We start from the raw sequence: 20,159 nt of genomic DNA on the forward strand, positions 1-20,159 counted from the left end.
TCATGTCTGTCAGCAGCAATCTTGAAAAACTCTTAAAAACAATGTTGAAAAAGGGATGTTAGCTAATTCCGCTAGGTAGGCTTAAATTGGTCAGTAAAGAAAGTACATTAGGTGTACTTAATATATGTTTAGCCAACTGTACAATGTTTCTACTGGTAGCTTGCAAAGTAAACATTATTGGCAAATGTGCCCTTATGATGCTTGACAGGCAGAGCCCACAAAGGATGGAAAATGACCTAAACCACTCATTCTTGTCAGGTATAGTTAAACTTTATTTTATATCACTCAAATATCCAATTAATGGTGGCCAATATTGAGAGATATTGTGTGGCTACCCTCACGTATCTGAAATTACATGATCAATTGATGTTTACTGATCATTTAACACATGGAGTTACTTTCTGTATAACTCGGACGATGGAGCTACAATTGTTTTACATGGAATAGTCAGACATTTGTAGTTCTGACTACGCTCTTTAAGATGTGACGATACTAAAGTAAATAGTTAACATGTATTTAACAATCCCTTGAAAACGGCACCATCAATGGTTTTAGCGGAGCTTAGGATTTCCCTGCCCCCCAGCAGGCAAATCGAACGCTCTGCACCTTATAGTGACATTTTATTGATAACAACCTATAGGTTTGCATCTCACTGATGCTGTGTCACAATAAAAATACATCTGTTTTTTGATGAGTAATGCCCAAGGAAATTAATTTCCATGTGTCCTGTCTGTACTTGGAGTTCAAAAAAGTTAACCCAAAATAAGCCAGCAGTGGTATTAAAAGTCTTATTGAAACATTCAGAGAAAGTTTTAAGAAAGTAATAGCGCACTGGAAAACGTTCTCAAAATCAGAGTAAAACTTTCTCAGAACCGGCAACCTAAAAATACATTCCCAAAACCTTCAAGGAACCAAATGTGCTAGCTTGGTATGGATCAAACACTCCCACTGTTACATTTACTATGCCCCCAAGGTTTATATGCACCTATAATGACCATCTACGTTTCATTGCTCTGAAATGTTTTGTTATCTCAATACAACCATGTGTTGCTGTCATCCTACCCAGCAAGGTGAGTTGTCACTGGGGTCAGACGGACAGTGGTGGTGTTGGGTGCCCTTACCTCCAGTGACGGAGCCGGTGTAGAGACAGAGAGACAACAGCAGCGTGCTGATCAGGTTGGTCTGGGCCAGGGACACTCTGGATCTGAGAAGGGCAGCAGGCATCTCTCCTTCTTTTCCTCTACTCTTACAGAAAGTACTTTTCTTCTGTCTCACTCGTCTCCCTTTCTCCTCTCAATCTCTACCTCCCTCTCTGTCTATTCTCCTCTATATCCCCTTCTCTGTCTCTCTCTTCTTCCCTTCTTAGCTGGGCATGTGGTATCCTATGGCTGTCCTGCTCCGTCGGTCGGTCTGGCCTGATGCTGAAAGTGGAAAGAGGGGTCTGTATGTGGGACACTGGCTCTTCTAGGTCTATAGACATTGGCACACATCCGCTAGTTCCAGACCGCAGGATTCTGCACATGCACAGATACAATAGAACCATCCATCGATTGGTGGAATGAATCTGTCTCCAGCCCGCCCGGGTAGGCCATTGTCATGACGACCGCTTTGATTTTTGTAGTACTTTCTCTTATTTGGGTGTATTGCTGCTCAGTGCATGTCATTGATCTGGATCTGTATAGCAGGCCTTGGGCGGACATAGCTGCGATGTGAAGGATATAGAGTATTAGGAAGGTGCTAGGATAGAGCTTCTTCACTGGCAAAGGAACTACTACATCAATTGATGGTAAAATGTCATGCTGTGGTGTACAAAACAAATCTATGTGCCTGAGTGTGTTAGTGCGTGTTTGTTCGTGTGTGTGTGTTAGTACATGTGTGTGTGCGTGTGGCCTGCTCTGAGCCAACCAAAATATCAACATTTTCTAAATAATATACAGTATATCTCATTCAATTATTTAATCATAGCTAGTATACTGGCATCATCAGGTTACTATACAAATGGGACATTTGAGGCCATTGAACGTATTGACTAGGTTTGGTAGTGTTAGTCTGCACATTACATTGTATATGTGTTTGTGTGTCAGTGTTACCAGCGAGCTCAGTCCCTATGCGTGACACAGTGACCCAAGCCAATAATGTATCTAAGGCTTCAGGCGAGATCACGTTTAATTAATTAGAGAGACAATAAATGAGGCAATCAATGGTCAATCGTTCCATCTGTTTGTGTAGAGCAAACATATTTTGGAATGTGACCTATACACAGACAAAACACAGATCTTATGACCCCACTAAAGAATGATAATTTAAGTTTAGGCATAGGGGAGAGTGGGGTACATTAAGCCAAATGGGTAAGTTTGTTTCTAGAAATATATACACCAAATTAATAATTTGATAAAATATTTAAGAAGATGTTATCATTTCATGGAGTTTGTGAAGGAACCAACCAAATGGAAAAAGTGTTAAGTTAGGTATAAAAAACAGATTTTTTGCAAGTCAAATTATTTTTTTGTGTTAGTGGTTTCATGATGCTTGTATCTAAACCAAATTAGATAATTTAACAATTTTTCTATACATAAATTGGGGTCTCCATAAGCTTCAATATGAGGTCCTAAACATAGTATGAAAGTGCATCCTGAGATATATAGTTAAAATGTTGGCCATGAGGTAAGTTGAGCAATTAGATGTTTTTTGTTCCAAGGCACTATCACTGGAATATATATATATATGTTTACCTTTATTTAACTATGCAGGTCAGTTAAGAACAAATTCTTATTTTCAATGATGGCCTCGGAACAGTGGGTTAACTGCTTTGTTCAGGGAAAGAAAAACAGATTTTTACCTTGTCAGCTCAGGGATTCAATCTTGCAACCTTTTGGTTACAAGTCCAATGCTCTAACCACTAAGCTACCTGCCACCCCAATATGAGGTAACAACAGGGCCTGGCTTAAAAGTGTTTGTTAGGTGTTAAGCCTGTGTTAAAAGATGCTGAACATGATTACAAGACAAAATTCTATTATGAATGTGTTGAATTAAGTATTTGGGAAGTAAATATAGACATTGTAGTGGTAATATTTAATTCTGTACAGAAATTTGTAGGCAGGCAGGTTAACTTAGCTTGTCTCGCGGCTCAACTTACCGCATACAACTTAAGTTGTGCCACGAGACCACTTTTTATGGACAAGCTATGTTTTCAAAATGGTTATGTTTACATGAATGCTGATTATTTCCAGGGATACACAACATGCTGAATGTAGATATCTTTGTTAGAAAGAATACTATATTCTTTACTGAATTTAAAAAATGTCTCAACTTACACCATTCTCCCCTAAGAAATAAAATTGATTAATTTTAGGTTTAGGAAAGAGTAAGGTTAAGGTAAGGGTTAGATAAGATAATGACTTTATTTTCCGCATTAACATTTTGGTTGTGGCTCTGTGCATAGATAACACATAATCGAAGATAGACAAAGGAAATATACAGACAATATATAGGGTTAGGGAAAGGCATAAAAATGTACATTGCCCCCATTCATTTTCTGCCGGTTAAACATGCACTGGCTTTAATTTACCCCAAGATCCCACAAAGACCCAAACCTTAACATGATAGTCCAGGCAGAATATAATCAATGGCTGGCTGCGGAAGCAGCAGCAGTAGCAGTCAGTGGTCCAGTATCATATCAATGTTGACCTTAGTCTATTCTGGCTGTCCTGGGGGGATTATTGATTACGTATGATGAACCTGTCAAAGTCAATAACCATCCAAGCAGGAAGTCACATTGTCTTTTGGGTTTTTAATTAGGCTTTTAGGAGAGCAGAGAGGAGAGGGGGCAACATTGTCTGGCTGGGATCCCAAAGAACAACTTCCTGGTCAGCAGAGAGTGCATGGACTTTAACCATGTGGGCAAGAAGTACTCTGGGATGGGTCTCAGTAAAAAGCTCTCCTCTTTTTTCCCTCTCTTTCCTAATGTGTGTTCAGATATACATTGTTGTGCCAGAACTCAGAAAATACACAATAAACCCATTGGTTTCGATTATACATTTTGCACAATCATCAATACTAGCCAATCATCAATACTAGCATCCTATTGCCACAAGAGGGTAGGCTCACTTCACGTCAAACACAAACCGTCTGCTTGTCTGTATGATCGAAAGGAGTCACAGCCTCATAGCCTCTGTGCTATCTAACTCTTGGCATCAACATTAGTCCTTGCATTCGTCATGGAAACAGTCTGAAGATAATGATGTCCATCTGTGACTCCTCACCAGATAAAGAGATCCCTTCCCTTCGCCCTGATGATAAAGTCATTCTCTATCTTGTTTTGACTGTTTGAGTTTGTGTGTGTGTGTGTGTGTGTGTCTGATTGCTTGTTTTGTCATTTTTAAACCCCTGCTAACTAAATCTGTGTTCATGAAATAACTACTAAATTAATTCTGTTTACTGTAAAATGTTGTTATGTAACCAATCACATTAGTGTATGTACACATTGTAGGTTAACAGATGAATTCATTCGCATAGCAAATCAGCTCATTCCAACTAATGGCTCCCTATCAGCCAGAGAAAGCACTTCCGTGACAATTAATTATTTACACAAAACACACCGAAGACAAGAAATCCCTCCCAAAAGTAGGGTTTTGATAATACCAGTATCGCAATATTTGATTTTCCATGTAAAATATTATGTGATATAAGTATAAAAAAAATATACAAAATAATAAAAGCCAACAAAAAATTATAATGATGTTTGTTTCCAACATTAGGGCAGTTTTCCTAAAGAATTTAAAACTACTTCATGTTTTGTTTCCTTGCCATTATACCACTGTGTATTGTGATACTGATGTCGTCACAACCCTGCCCAAAAGGAAACACATTTTAGAGGACATTCTTACCAGTGCAATTAGATTTAAGTGCCTTGCTCAAGGGAACATAGAAAGATTTCCACCTAGTTGGCTCTGGGAATCAAACCAGTGATGTTTCAGTTACTGGCCCAAATCTCTTAACTACTAGGCTACCTTATCCCTATATAGAGCCCTGGTCAAAGGAGTGCACTTTATAGGTAAGGCATTTGGGACACCATCAAGGTATCTGTGAGTGCATTTTTATGGGACGTGTCAGCCAAGAGGAGTGTCATTGCAGTGGTATGAGTCTGATAACATGCAGGAACCAGCACTGTAAGCTCTAAGGCTGCATCTCAATTGGCCCCTATTCCTTGGACAAGGCATGACAGCAGGCTTCTGGTCAAAAGTAGTGCACTATATAGGGGATCGGGTGCCATTTGGGATGTCGCCTTACTGCATTATCACTCACATAGGCCTTGACTAGGAACAAACAAAATAACTCTGGTATTTGGAGATCAAGCTCGTCTTAAAGGGATAGTTCCCACAAATTTTTAAAAGATTGCACAAGAATAATTTTGCACGCCCAATTTTTCAGTTTTTGATTTGTTAAAAAAGTTTGAAATATCCAATAAATGTCGTTCCACTTCATGATTGTGTCCCACTTGTTGTTGATTCTTCACAAAAAAATACAGTTTTATATCTTTATGTTTGAAGCCTGAAATGTGGCAAAAGGTCGCAAAGTTCAAGGGGGGCGAATACTTTCGCAAGGCACTGTATATTTAAAAAACATTTTGGGGGGGTTGAAAAAAATACTCCTTGGGTTATTAAAACCAGATATAAACTACGTAGAAATGACAATGGTAACAGCATTCATTAGCTTGCTAACAATCACTTAAATGAAAGCTAGACAATGAATGAACATACATCATTTTAAAAACAAAAACATTTGATGGCTAAACAAATGCTTCAGTATTAGAAACCATCAGTCATTGCAAAAATAATGGATAAGTACCCCCATGTTTCATATAATGTACTCATAGTTTTTACTTGCCATTTTCCTTAAAGCTACACTAAAGACACTTGTTTTGGTAAACATCTGATGGATGGGGCTGTAGAGACGTAACCATACACATTTATAGACAGAGCTATGGACTGAAAAATGTGAAGACTGAGCAAGGTGTATGTAGACTATTTAGATGGCTTTGGTTTGAACCATGTTTTGAGTCTATTCATGGGTTGCACCTCCGTTACACGGTTGTGCCATTATTGTGAACGTTCTAAAAATGTCTCAACCATAGGGGTGCGAGGTAGTTGAGCTAATATGTGCATGTTGGTAGAGGTAGACGTGACTAGGCAATCAGGATAGATAATTAACAGGGTAGCAGCAGCACACATGAAGAGTGTAAAAGTGTGTGTCTGTGTGTGTCTGTGTGTGTGTGTGTGTGTGTGTGTGTGTGTGTGTGTGTGTGTGTGTGTGTGTGTGTGTGTGTGTGTGTGTGTGTGTGTGTGTGTGTGTGTGTGTGTGTGTGTGTGTGTGTGTGCACGTATGTGTCAATATGCATGTGTGTGTGTGTGTGTGTGTGTGTGTGTGTGTGTGTGTGTGTGTGTGTGTGTGTGTGTGTGTGTGTGTGTGTGTGTGTGTGTGTGTGTGTGTGTGTGTGTTGGAGTGTGAGTGTGTGGGTACAGTACAGAGAGTGTGCATATAGTCAGGGCAAGAGAGTAAGTGCAAATAAAGGGTCAATGCAAATAGTCCGGTTGGCGATTTGATGAACTGTTCAGCAGTCTTATGGCTTAGGGGTAGAAACTGTTCAGGAGCCTTTTGGTCCCAGACATTGCGCTCCAGTACCGCTTGCTGTGCAGTAACAGAGTGAAAGTCTATGGCGTGGGTGGCTGGGGTCTTTGATCATCTTCCCGGGCCTCCCTCAGACACTGGCTGGTATAGAGGTCACCAGTTCTCAAGAGAATCTTCATAACATTATGACACAACCTGCAACCCATGAATACACTGTTGACAATTAAATTATTTGCAGACATTGGAGTAAATAAGCTTATATATATATATATATATCTTTTTTTTTTAAGTAAGCCTATCATAACCCCTCAATTCAGTCTTGGTTAAAACTTAACAGCCCTTCACTGACAGGAAGGTAGCCCTAAGAGTGCATGGTGGGTAGAGGAATTGACCGACAAATCTATGGAGATAGCAGCATATAGCCTAATTTCGTCTGTCAAACAGGTAGGTCTACCTCTTATTTCTAAACTAGGAAGAATGGGGCTCCAACATAAAACCCTCTTGCTGTTAGTAAAGTCTAATTAAAGACGGTTGAAATTATGGCTACTCGAATTTGCCTACTTTCAGCACCATGAGTTGTCCATTTCCAATTGATTGTCCCGCAGCTGCTTCTTCAAGTTTCAGCATCACAATGTAAGTTACTTGAATCTGGCTTATTGTGAGGTCAATAACTGATAAATAGGCATACATCATGGGTAAGAAACATATTTTTATTAATAAATTAAATTATAGTAGAAGCAAGATATCAAAGTTGACCTCTGTCTTCCTTCTCATCTTCGTGCTCTCCTTCTGAAACTGAACAGAACATAGGTTATAGGCTAGTCCGCACGCAATAACGTTTTTTGGACTAGGCCTAATCAACAACAAATAAATCAGAAGAAGCCTTTGATTCCATAGGCCTGCCAATGTAGGCCTAAACATCACAGCCATTGGTTAGACAGCACACAAAACGTTATTGATCAGCAAGGGCAGAGCAGGCCGGAGCTCAGGGTTGGAATATCCATTGCAGTGTGTAATTCAGCCTAGTTTTCTTTACACCATCCCAGCAGCTACGTTATAAATATAACTTTGCTCTGTGCTTCCCCTGAGCATGAACTTTGTAGCCTATCGCCTATAGGCTATGGATCATTTGATTGAAGCCACACAAAGTAACCTATAGGCGCACTTGATAATGTGCGCCCAGTGGAGAATCAGAGAGGAGGAGCTGCATTGGGTATACATCGATATATAGCCTAATAAGAACCTCATTCTAAAACTGAGAAATATAGAATGTCATCAACTACAAATGACATGAGCCTCCCCTGGACTAGGTTTAAAAAATACTAAACCATCCCCTTGACTAAAATTTAAAAAGTGTGACCCTCCTCCATTTTCCTCCAGGTACCCATTATGTACATTTTGATCCATCCCTACGTTCTTTTGCGATGATGTGCTCTTTGGCCGTTTCACCTTCCTTGGTTGAATGCACTTATTGTTGCTTTCTCATCCCTCCTCCCTCATGTAGACTGCAAAGCCAGTCGAACATGAACAAGAAACATGTACATACATACAGTATGTATGACAGCCTGTAGTGGGCTAGTAGTAGTCTTGGTCTTGCACAGAGCATCTGCTCTTTTTTTACCCATTTCTTCTGGCTTGACTGGTCGCCATTGCGGAGGGTGGGAGAAAAGGGAAGTGGGCTGGGCATTTGAAGAGGTGAGGAAAGCTCATTGGTAGTTAATAGTAACAAGTACAAAATATAGTAAGAGAGATGCAACATCCCAAGACAGACTGGAAGTTAAAGCTTGGTCGCAAATGGGCCTTCCAAAGGGACAATGACCCCAAGCATACTTCCAAAGGTGGCAAAATAGCTTAAGGACAACAACGTCAAGGTATTGGAGTGGCCATCACAAAGTCCTGACCTCAATCCTATAGAAAATTTGTGGGCAGAACTGAAAAGCGTGTGTGAGCAAGGAGGCCTCCAATCTGACTCCGTTACACCAGCTCTGTCAGGAGGAATGGGACAAAATTCACCCAACGTATTGTGGGAAGCTTGTGGAAGGCTACACGATTTGTTTGACTCAAGTGAAACAATTTAAAGGCAATGCTACCAAATACTAATTGAGTGTATGTAAACTTCTGACCCACTGGGAATGTGATGAAATAAATAAAAGCTGAAATGAATCATCCTCTCTACTATTATTCTGACATTTCACATTCTTATAATAAAGTAGTGACCGTAACTGACCTGAGACAGGGAATTTTTACTAGGATTAAATGTCAGGAATTGTGAAAAACTGAGTTTAAATGTATTTGGCTAAGGGTTACGTAAACCTCCGACTTCAACTGTATATAAATGATGCACAGTTAGTACCTTCTACCACAATCTGCCATAACAATAACCATCAGGACAAGACCACAACGTAGCTCCAAGATGGTAAGATGTACTCTATTGTTTCATGCATTACAACATAAATGTGTAAGACTTGGTTTTTGTATCAATTCATTTCAGGGGGTGATTATATAGCACACATTCAGCTTCTTGGAGATCTGTATTGTGCGGACACATTTTAGGTGCTATTATCCGTCTATAGGTATAGCTGTGTCAATTCAATTGATTGGACATGATTTGGAAAGGCACACACCTGTCTATATAAGGTTCTGCAGCATTGAAGGTCCCGAAGAACAAGAGTGAATTCCATAATCTTTAAATGGTAGAAGTTTGGAAGCACCAAGACTCTTCCTTGAGCTGGCCGCCCAGCCAAACTGAGCAATCTGGGGAGAAGGGCCTTGGTCAGGTAGGTGACCAAGAAGCCGATGGTCCCTCTGACAGAACTCCAGAAGATCTATGGGAAGATGGGAGAACATTCCAGAAGGACAACCATCTCTGCAGCACTCCACCAATCAGGCCTTTATGGTAGAGTGGCCAGATGGAAACCACTCCTTAGTAAAAGGCACATGAAGTCAGTTAGGAAAGCTAAGGCTAGCTTTTTCAAACAGAAATGTGCATCCTGAAGCACTAATTCCGAAAAGTTTTGGGACACTGTGAAGTCCATGGAGAATAAAAGCACCTCCTCCTAGCTGCCCACTGCACTGAGGATAGGAAACACTGTACCACAGATAAATCTACGATAATCGAAAAGCATTTTTGTACGGCTGGCCATGCTTTCCACCTGGCTACCCCTACCCCGGCCAATATCTCAGCACCCCCTGCAGCAACTTGGGTTAGAGAATCTGGACCCTCTCTTTTTAAAATTATCCACCAAAATTATTTCAACCCCTATTACTAGCCTATTCAACCTCTCTTTCATATCGTCTGAGATCCCCAAAGATTGAAAAGCTGCCGCGGTCATCCCCCTCTTCATAGGGGGAGACATTCTAGACCAAAACTGTTAGACCTACAGTTGAAATCGGTTTACATACACCTGAGCCAAATACATTTAAACTCAGTTTTTCACAATTCCTGACATATAATCATAGTAAGAATTAGCTGTTTTACGTCAGTTAGGATCACCACTTTATTATAAAAATGTGAAATGTCAGAATAATAGTAGAGAGAATGATTATTTTCAACTTTTATTTCTTTCATCACATTCCCAGTGGGTCAGAAGTTTACATACACTCAATTAGTATTTGGTAGCATTGCCTTTAAATTGTTTAACTTGGGTCAAACGTTTCAGGTAGCCTTCCACAAGCTTCCCACAATAAGTTGGATGAATTTTGTCCCATTCCTCCTGAAAGAGCTGGTGTAACGGAGTCAGGTTTGTAGGCCTCCTTGTTCACACACACTTTTTCAGTTCTGCCCACAAATTTTCTATAGGATTGAGGTCAGGGCTTTGTGATGGCCACTCCAATACCTTGACTTTGTTGGCCTTAAGCCATTTTGCCACATTTGGAAGTATGCTTGGGGTCATTGTCCATTTGGAAGACCTATTTGTGACCAAGCTTTAACTTCCTGACTATCTTGAGATGTATCATCAATATATCCACATAATTTTCCTGCCTGATGATGCCATTTGTTTTGTGAAGCGCGCTCCAGCAGGTATATTGCACTGGTCATCCCCAAAGCCAACACTTCCATTGGCCGCCTTTCCTTCCAGTTCTCTGCTGCCAATGACTGGAACGAATTGCAAAACATCTCTGAAGCTGGAGTCGTATATCTCTTATACCTCTCTAATTTTAAGCATCAGCTCTCAGAGCAGCTTACCGATCGCTGTACCTGTACACAGCCAATCTGTAAATAGCACACCCAACTACCTCATCCCCATATTATTACTACTCTCTTGCTCTTTTGTACCCCAGTATCTCTACTTGCACATCATCATCTGCACATCTATCACTACAGTATTAATGCTAAATTGTAATTATTTCGCCTCTATGGCCTGTTTATTTCCTTACCTCCCTACTCTTCTACATTTGCACACAATGTACATAGATTTGTATATTGTGTTATTGACTGTACGTTTGTTTATGTGTAACTCTGTGTTGTTGTTTTTGCTTTATCTTGGCCATATCGCAGTTGTAAATGAGAACTTGTTCTTTACTGGCCAAACTGGTTAAATAAAGGTGAAATAAAATATATATATATAAAAACAAAACTTATCTGAAGTTGGAACCACATTTCAAAATGGCAAAACATTATATTTCATGCTGAGTCAATTCGATCACATGATGAAAGGGACAGGGTTCAGTGATAAAGGTAGACACTGTTCAGACGACTCTGCTACTGCAGAAACAAGAAAACAAATGGGTGCTCTAAAGTATATAGGGACCGGTTAGATTATTTTGTACGCTATATATTTGCCCTAGAGAAGGAAGGCATCTCATCCTGATTGTAGTATCTGGTGAACACTGGTAAAAGAAAGAACAGTAAAACATTCAAAGCGTACATTTCCTCACAGTGAATGTTGTAGAACAAAAATGGTTGTGGCCCACTCAAGTTTGACAAACTGTCTAATAATTACTGCGAGAAGCCTTACCACCACTGACCAGCAGCAGGTACAACTCAAATATGCAGATGTCTACCAGCCTTATCCAAAGACTGACATCTACTCTAAAGGAAAGTTAGGTCATTTGCCTGTGTGTCACACTGCACTCATTATTGGGGCAGGGATTATGGGATGCAAGTCTGAGGGGCGAGCAACAATCTGCACAGCATCCTGCTCAAATGGATGGATCGTTAAAGATGCCACGACCAGTGTGACTTTTAATTGCACAGAGCAGCCTTTTAAGTAATCTACTCTACCCAGCTGTAGTGACGGATGCACACAAGTCACATTGTTTGCGGAGTGTGTAGCAAGGGTGAATGCAAGGATGGTTGCAGTTTTCTTTCCTGTGGAGGCAATGCCAAATGCACCACCACCAATCACGTCTGCTTGGATTGGGGACCGTGGAAATGGCTGGGGTTGCCAGGATAAGACTCTACGTTGAGAGAGCTCTTCAGGAGTACCATACCAATGTATGTGTGTAGGTGAGTACTTGCTCCCATCCTTTAATATAGTATACCATGTTACCGATCCATGTACGGTGCCTTCATTTTGTTGTGTTACAGCACATATGTCAGAGTCAAGGCCCGCGGGCCACATCCGGCCCGCGAGAAGGTTTTTTACGGCCCCTGGGATGATCTTGATTTATTATTAGAACCGGCCCGCAGACCGCAGCAAGCCGGCAGCCCGCAGATCTTTTACACGCACCAATACTACATTTCCCACAATGCAACGGTGACGCACCGAGCAGTAGGCTGCTTCATTTCAATATTTATTGGCACAGCAGTTGTCAGCATCACAGTAAAATTAACTTTCAGATACCCATCAAAAATGGCAAAACGGAAGGTGGACACTGAGAACCGGGGTTTCAAACAAGGTGGGAGTCGGAGTATTTGTTCACGGAGGTAGCTGGAAAACCTGTGTGTCTTCTGTGTGGAGAAAGTGTGGCGGTACTGAAAGAGTATAATCTGAGACGACATTATGAAACGAAACACGCGGACAAAAACAAGAATATGGACATGGAACAAAGGCTACAAAAGGCAGAGGAATTAAAACGAGGCCTCAAATCTCGACAGGCTCTGTTCAAAAAAGCCAAATCACAAGGCCAGGCTGCTGTCAAGGCCAGTTTTATTTTGGCAGAAGAGATCGCTAAATCAGCCCGGCCATTTACGGAGGGGGATTTCATCAAAAACTGCATGATTAAAGTTTGTGACGAAGTTTGCCCAGAAAAAAGGCAACTCTTTTTAAATGTGAGTCTGAGCAGAAACACCATTGCCGAGAGAGTAGACCAGTTGTCCATCAATCTAAAAGAGCAGCTTGTGAAAAAGGGAAAAGATTTCATTGCATATTCCTTGGCTGTGGATGAGAGCACCGACATTTCTGACATTGCCCAGTTGTCAATTTTCATCCGCGGAGTGGACTCCAGCCTAAGCGTGACAGAGGAGTTTTTGGCTTTACGTCCTATGCATGGCACAACTACGGGGCATGATTTGTATGAAGAGGTGTCAAGATGTGTAAATGAGATGGAGCTGCCTTGGGAAAAACTTGTGGGTTTGACAACCGACGGAGCACCTGCGATGTGTGGACACAGGAGCGGACTGGTGGCGAAGATACGGGAAAAGATGCAAGAGGAAAACGCGACAGGTGAGCTGACAGCTTATCATTGTATCATACACCAGGAAGCGTTGTGCGGTAAAGCCTTGAAAATGGAGCATGTAATGAGCATCATCACGCGCACAGTTAACTTTATCAGAGCCAAAGGTTTGAATCACCGCCAGTTCAAGGCATTTCTGACGGAGTTAGAAACGGAGCATGGTGATTTGCCTTATCACACAGAGGTGCGATGGCTAAGCCAGGGAAAGGTGCTTCAAAGATGTTTCGAGCTTCGTGAGGAGATTTGTCTGTTCTTGGACAGCAAAGGGAAAGACACAACACAACTCCGAGACGAAATGTTTCTGTGTGAAATGGCTTTTCTGTGTGACATTACGAGTCATCTGAATGCAATGAACTTGCAGCTGCAGGGTCGGGATCGTGTCATCTCTGATATGTACAGTACAGTGAAGGCATTTAAAACCAAACTGATTCTGTGGGAGACGCAGATGCGGAAAGAAAATTTGAGCCACTTTCCCAGCTGCCAGACCATGAAAGAGAAGCTCTCTACCAGTGCGTTCCCGAGCGCACAGTTGGCTGATAAAATAGGTATGCTTGCCGCTGACTTTCGACGCCGATTTGCTGACTTTGAAGCACAAAAAGCAGGTTGGAACTGCTCGGTAACCCATTTGCTGTTGACGTGGAAAGCTCACCACCAAACCTCCAAATGGAGTTGATTGACCTCCAATGCAATGATGCACTGAGGGCAAAATATGCGGCAGTGGGTGCTGCGGAGTTCGCCCGTTTCCTCCCCGACACAATGCCCCAGCTGCGCATCCAGGCTGCTCAAACGTTGTCTATGTTTGGCAGCACATACCTGTGTGAACAACTGTTTTCTTTGATGAACTTGAACAAAACATCACACAGAAGTCGACTTACTGCTGAACACCTCCACTCAATTCTGAGGATTTCCTCAGCTCAGAGCCTTACCCCGAACATTGATGAACTTGTGGAAAAGATGGGACACCACCAAGTATCACCCTCAACCTCAAACAAGTGAACATTACTGTGCAATCACATATTTAGAGTTTTTACTCAGTTCAAGTTTAAAAGTTAAAGTTTAATATTTGTTTTCACTGCATGTTACTTCTCCTTAAACAAAGTGTTGTTTTTGATTAATAGATTTTTGCACTTTATTTTATTGTATTTCAATCCAATTATATTTTAAAAATATTTCAGTTGAGTGGATGATAGAAAATTGCTATTATTGTTTTTTTCTTTGAAGTAAATTTAGCCCACTTTTGCTAAAATAGAAAATATAGGCTACTGATGGTGCCTTGAATACCGGTTTCTTTCATTTAATGTTCATGTTATGGGGATTTTTATATAAAGGAAATTTGTCTTTTGTGTCTGTTGAAAATTAAAGATTACTGACAGAGCCATAAGAAAATATTGCTTTATTTATCTGATCATATTGGAATATATTTGTTAGGTTTTCAGTAGGTTCAATTAGGTTCACTAGACTATATGCGTCATTTAAAATTTTTTCAATGAACATTCGAACAGTCCGGCCCTCGGCTTGTAGCTAAATTTTTTATTTGGCCCTCCGTCCATTTGACTTTGACACCCCTGTGTTACAGTGTATTTAATATATATATATATATATATATATTCTCACCTATATACACACAATACCCCATAATTGTGTGTATATGGGCAAGAACATATATTTTTTAATCCATTTTAAATTCAGGCTGTAACACAATATGCTGACCACACCAGTCGCATCACGTGCACGAGCATTGCAAAATAAATATACATATGCATTTTATTCAGGCATTGGACCCACATTGCTCGCACGCGCTGCAAGTCCTGCCTCTCCCATCTCAGCATTGGTTTTTAGAAGCATATACCCATGTGCCATCACCCACATGGGTGATTGAAAGATGAACTGAGGTTGGTTATGGTAATACACCTTATTATGAAAGTTAGTTGCCAATCGCCATGAAATGTCCAAAGAAGAAAAAGTCTGTCTGTAAGGAGGAGAGATGACTAGAAATGATTCGGTTGATCGTTTTATGTGTGGATTAAATGTCGGAGAAGAGGACCTTGTGCATTTCAGGTAAAATAACAGCTCAATGTGTATATCCCTGTATCCCAGTACAAGTTAGCTAGTAACAGCAAGCTATCTATCTAAATAGGACAAATTAGCTAGCAACAGCAAGCTAGCTCAATTGCCATAAATGTTTAATGCTTTTCGACCTGTCCCCAAATTAATATAATTGATTCAGAGTTTGTTTAGATATTTCAACCTGCGTGTCGCTTTTGGTGTAGGAGAACAAAATCTATTTGCGCACGATGGCTCAAGCGGATGCACGCACGCATCCGGTTTGGGCATAGTGTAAGAGCTTTCTACACATGGTTTGTGCAATATTTGCACATTATTCTTTCCAAAAATGTTCAAGCTCTGTCAAATTGGTTGTTGATCATTGCTATACAACCATTTTTAGGTCTTTGCATAGATTTTCAAGTAGATTTAAGTCAAAACTGAGACTCGGCCAATTATTTTACCTGTGCTTAGCTCCATTCTGTTTCTTTTTTATCCTGAAAAACCTCCCAATCCTGAACAATTACAAGTATTCCCGTAACATGATGTAGCCACAACTATGCATGAAAATATGTAGAGTTGTGTTCTGTAATGTGTTGGATTGGATTTGCCACAGACATAACACTTCAGGACAAAATGTTATTTGCTTTGCCACATTTTTTGCAGTATTGCTTTAGTGCTTTGTTGCAAACAGGACACATGTTTTGGAATAATTTTATTCTATACAGGCTTCCTTCATTTCACTCTGTCAATTAGGTTAATATTGTGGAGTAACTACAGTGTTGTTGATCCATTCTCAGTTTTCTCCTATCACAGCTATTCAACTCTGTAACTGCATCTGCCTCTAACCCTAGGAAGCTCTTTGCCACCCTCTCCTCCCTCCTGAATCCTCCCCCCTCCTCCTCCCTCTCTGCAGATGACTTCGTCAACCATTTTGAAAAGAAGGTCGACGACATCCGATCCTCGTTTGCTAAGTCAAACGACACCGCTGGTTCTGCTCACACTGCCCTACCCTGTGCTCTGACCTCTTTCTCCCCTCTCTCTCCAGATGAAATCTCGTGTCTTGTGACGGCCGGCCGCCCAACAACCTGCCTGCTTGACCCTATCCCCTCCTCTCTTCTCCAGACCATTTCCGGAGACCTTCTCCCTTACCTCACCTCGCTCATCAACTCATCCCTGACCGATGGCTACGTCCCTTCCGTCTTCAAGAGAGCGAGAGTTGCACCCCTTCTGAAAAAACCTACACTCGATCCCTCCGATGTCAACAACTACAGACCAGTATCCCTTCTTTCTTTTCTCTCCAAAACTCTTGAACGTGCCGTCCTTGGCCAGCTCTCCCGCTATCTCTCTCAGAATGACCTTCTTGATCCAAATCAGTCAGGTTTCAAGACTAGTCATTCAACTGAGACTGCTCTTCTCTGTATCACGGAGGCGCTCCGCACTGCTAAAGCTAACTCTCTCTCCTCTGCTCTCATCCTTCTAGACCTATCGGCTGCCTTCGATACTGTGAACCATCAGATCCTCCTCTCCACCCTCTCCGAGTTGGGCATCTCCGGCGCAGCCCACGCTTGGATTGCGTCCTACCTGACAGGTCGCTCCTACCAGGTGGCGTGGCGAGAATCTGTCTCCTCACCACGCGCTCTCACCACTGGTGTCCCCAGGGCTCTGTTCTAGGCCCTCTCCTATTCTCGCTATACACCAAGTCTCTTGGCTCTGTCATAACCTCACATGGTCTCTCCTATCATTGCTATGCAGACGACACACAATTAATCTTCTCCTTTCCCCCTTCTGATGACCAGGTGGCGAATCGCATCTCTGCATGTCTGGCAGACATATCAGTGTGGATGACGGATCACCACCTCAAGCTGAACCTCGGCAAGACGGAGCTGCTCTTCCTCCCGGGGAAGGACTGCCCGTTCCATGATCTCGCCATCACGGTTGACAACTCCATTGTGTCCTCCTCCCAGAGCGCTAAGAACCTTGGCGTGATCCTGGACAACACCCTGTCGTTCTCAACTAACATCAAGGCGGTGGCCCGTTCCTGTAGGTTCATGCTCTACAACATCCGCAGAGTACGACCCTGCCTCACACAGGAAGCGGCGCAGGTCCTAATCCAGGCACTTGTCATCTCCCGTCTGGATTACTGCAACTCGCTGTTGGCTGGGCTCCCTGCCTGTGCCATTAAACCCCTACAACTCATCCAGAACGCCGCAGCCCGTCTGGTGTTCAACCTTCCCAAGTTCTCTCACGTCGCCCCGCTCCTCCGCTCTCTCCACTGGCTTCCAGTTGAAGCTCGCATCCGCTACAAGACCATGGTGCTTGCCTACGGAGCTGTGAGGGGAACGGCACCTCAGTACCTCCAGGCTCTGATCAGGCCCTACACCCAAACAAGGGCACTGCGTTCATCCACCTCTGGCCTGCTCGCCAGAGCAGGAAGGAAGTACAGTTCCCGCTCAGCCCAGTCAAAACTGTTCGCTGCTCTGGCCCCCCAATGGTGGAACAAACTCCCTCACGACGCCAGGACAGCGGAGTCAATCACCACCTTCCGGAGACACCTGAAACCCCACCTCTTTAAGGAATACCTAGGATAGGATAAAGTAATCCTTCTCACCCCCCTTAAAAGATTTAGATGCACTATTGTAAAGTGGCTGTTCCACTGGATGTCATAAGGTGAATGCACCAATTTGTAAGTCGCTCTGGATAAGAGCGTCTGCTAAATTACTTAAATGTAAATGTGTAAATGTTTTAAAGTCACCATTGGCCTCATGGTGAAATCTCTGAGTGGTTTCCTTTCTCTCCGGCAACTGAGTTAGGAAGGATGCCTGTTTCTTTGTAGTGACTGGGTGTATTGATACACCATACAAAGTGTAATAAAAATGTCACCAGGCTCAAAGGGATATTCAATGTCTGCTTTTTAAAATTTGTTTACCCATTTACCAATAGGGGCCCTTCTTTGCAAAGCATTGGAAAACCTCCCTGGTCCTTGTGGTTGAATCTGTGTTTGAAATTCACTGCTCGACTGCGGGACCTTACAGATATTTGTATGTGTGGGGTACAGAGATTAGATAGTCATAAAAAACAATGTTAAACACTAATACTACACACAGAGTGAGTCCATGCAACATATTACGTGATTTGTTAAGCACATTTCTACTCCGGAACATATTTAGGCTTTCCATAACAAAGGGGTTGAATACTTATTGACTCAAGACATTTCAGCTTTTCATTTTTTATTCATCTGTAAACATTTCCACTCGGACATTATGGGGTGTTGTGTGTAGGCCAATGACAAAAAAAATCTATCTAATCCATTTTAAATTCAGGCTAAAGCAAATGTGGAAAAAGTAATTGGGTATGAATAACTTCTGAAGGCACTGTATATAATCAATCAATATCAATCAAGTAGTAAACCCACTAGGTTTTATGTAGATCTTGTGTAGTGGTGATGAGTAGTGATTTAAGGAGTACTTTTTCATGCGGGAAGGAGGACATTCTAACATCATCCACTTGAGTGAGAAATAAAAAGCTGCTTGTCCCTCAGGGCAACATCAAATAAATCTAAAGATGACATTAATTGATAGAAAACCAATCTGACATTGGAAGTCAGAGATAACGCTGACCTACCTGTATATGGGAAACAACTTAAAAGAGATAGCCAAGTAGCAAAGTGTTATTTCTGGAAAATATCCTTCATAGCCTTACATATTAAATAAATTAAACTGAGCATTCTAAATTATTCAATCCATGACATAGTAAGTCCCTTTTTATACATGCCTTTTTTTAGTAGAGCATTCATCCAGAAAAAAAGAATACCCATGCTTATAGAGCCCCATAATGGACTAAGGCTGTTATAATGTGGACACAAGGGATCATCAACAATTCAACCACATCATTTCCGTGTGCATACAGTTCAACTGAGCTCTCAATCTTGTCTTTACTTCATGCATGTTTGACATTTAGCCAGTTATATAATGGGTCAGAGACAGGAAAGGGGGCAATTGCAGTTTGACTGTTTGTCAGCAGCAGAACACCTGATTTCTGCATTGGGATGATCAGCTGATAGCCCACCCCAGAAGTCATTCTAGCTTGCTTGGAATGTGTGATCAGGGAGTGTGTTTTTGCAGAACATGTTGCCGATGCTAAAAATGAATAATGGGGACTAAACTATTGCACACTATTACTCTTAAAGGAGTGCTGACAAATGGCTGTAGCAGCGATTGAGGCTGTCAGAAACTACACGCAGCATTGTTAGATATTTTTTGGGGGGTTCCGCCAAGATATCAAATGCAATAATTGCTTAACCATGGGAAAAAAACAAAAAAGTGGGGGTTAGAGCGTGTGTGTGTGTGTGTGTGTGTGTGTGTGTGTGTGTGTGTGTGTGTGTGTGTGTGTGTGTGTGTGTGTGTGTGTGTGTGTGTGTGTGTGTGTGTGTGTGTGTGTGTGTGTGTGTGTGTGTGTGTGTGTGCGTGTGCGTGTGTGTGTGACCGACTGTGCAAGATATCAGCAGGGCTTCGGATCCAGGATAACCGAGAGATGGAAAAATACAGAGTACAGGCCAGGTTCCTCTCAGGTTTACATCTGACCATTAGAGGCAGAGAGAGAGAGAGAGAGAGAGAGAGACAGGTTGTGTCCCAAATAACACTCTATTACCTATAAAACCCACTACATTTGACTAGGGCCCATTGGGCTCTGGTCAATAGCAGTGCACTATGTAGGGAATAGGGTGCCATTTGGGACATAGACAGCTTGCTGTGAGTGTGAGGAGATGGTATCATAAAACAGCTTGTTAAATGTGACCTGGAAAAATATAAAATATTATGACTTTCAAAGGACAGAACTCTGATTAATTTCTGTCTGATTCATTCTTTCTT

The 20,159-nt window shown here is 41.8% G+C and overlaps 1 protein-coding gene across 1 annotated transcript in view; it reads left to right on the forward strand.

Moving 5' to 3' along the window:
- Positions 1-2,650: 2,650 nt before the first annotated feature.
- The window catches only part of gpr142 (G protein-coupled receptor 142), a 48,806-nt gene continuing 31,297 nt past the window's right edge, over positions 2,651-20,159 (forward strand). Inside the window, 1 exon segment of the mRNA XM_035740763.2 lies at positions 2,651-2,664. Coding sequence (XP_035596656.1) covers positions 2,651-2,664 — 14 coding nt within the window.

Source organism: Oncorhynchus keta, chromosome 2 (assembly GCF_023373465.1).
Source record: "Oncorhynchus keta strain PuntledgeMale-10-30-2019 chromosome 2, Oket_V2, whole genome shotgun sequence".
NCBI classification, from domain to species: domain Eukaryota; kingdom Metazoa; phylum Chordata; class Actinopteri; order Salmoniformes; family Salmonidae; genus Oncorhynchus; species Oncorhynchus keta.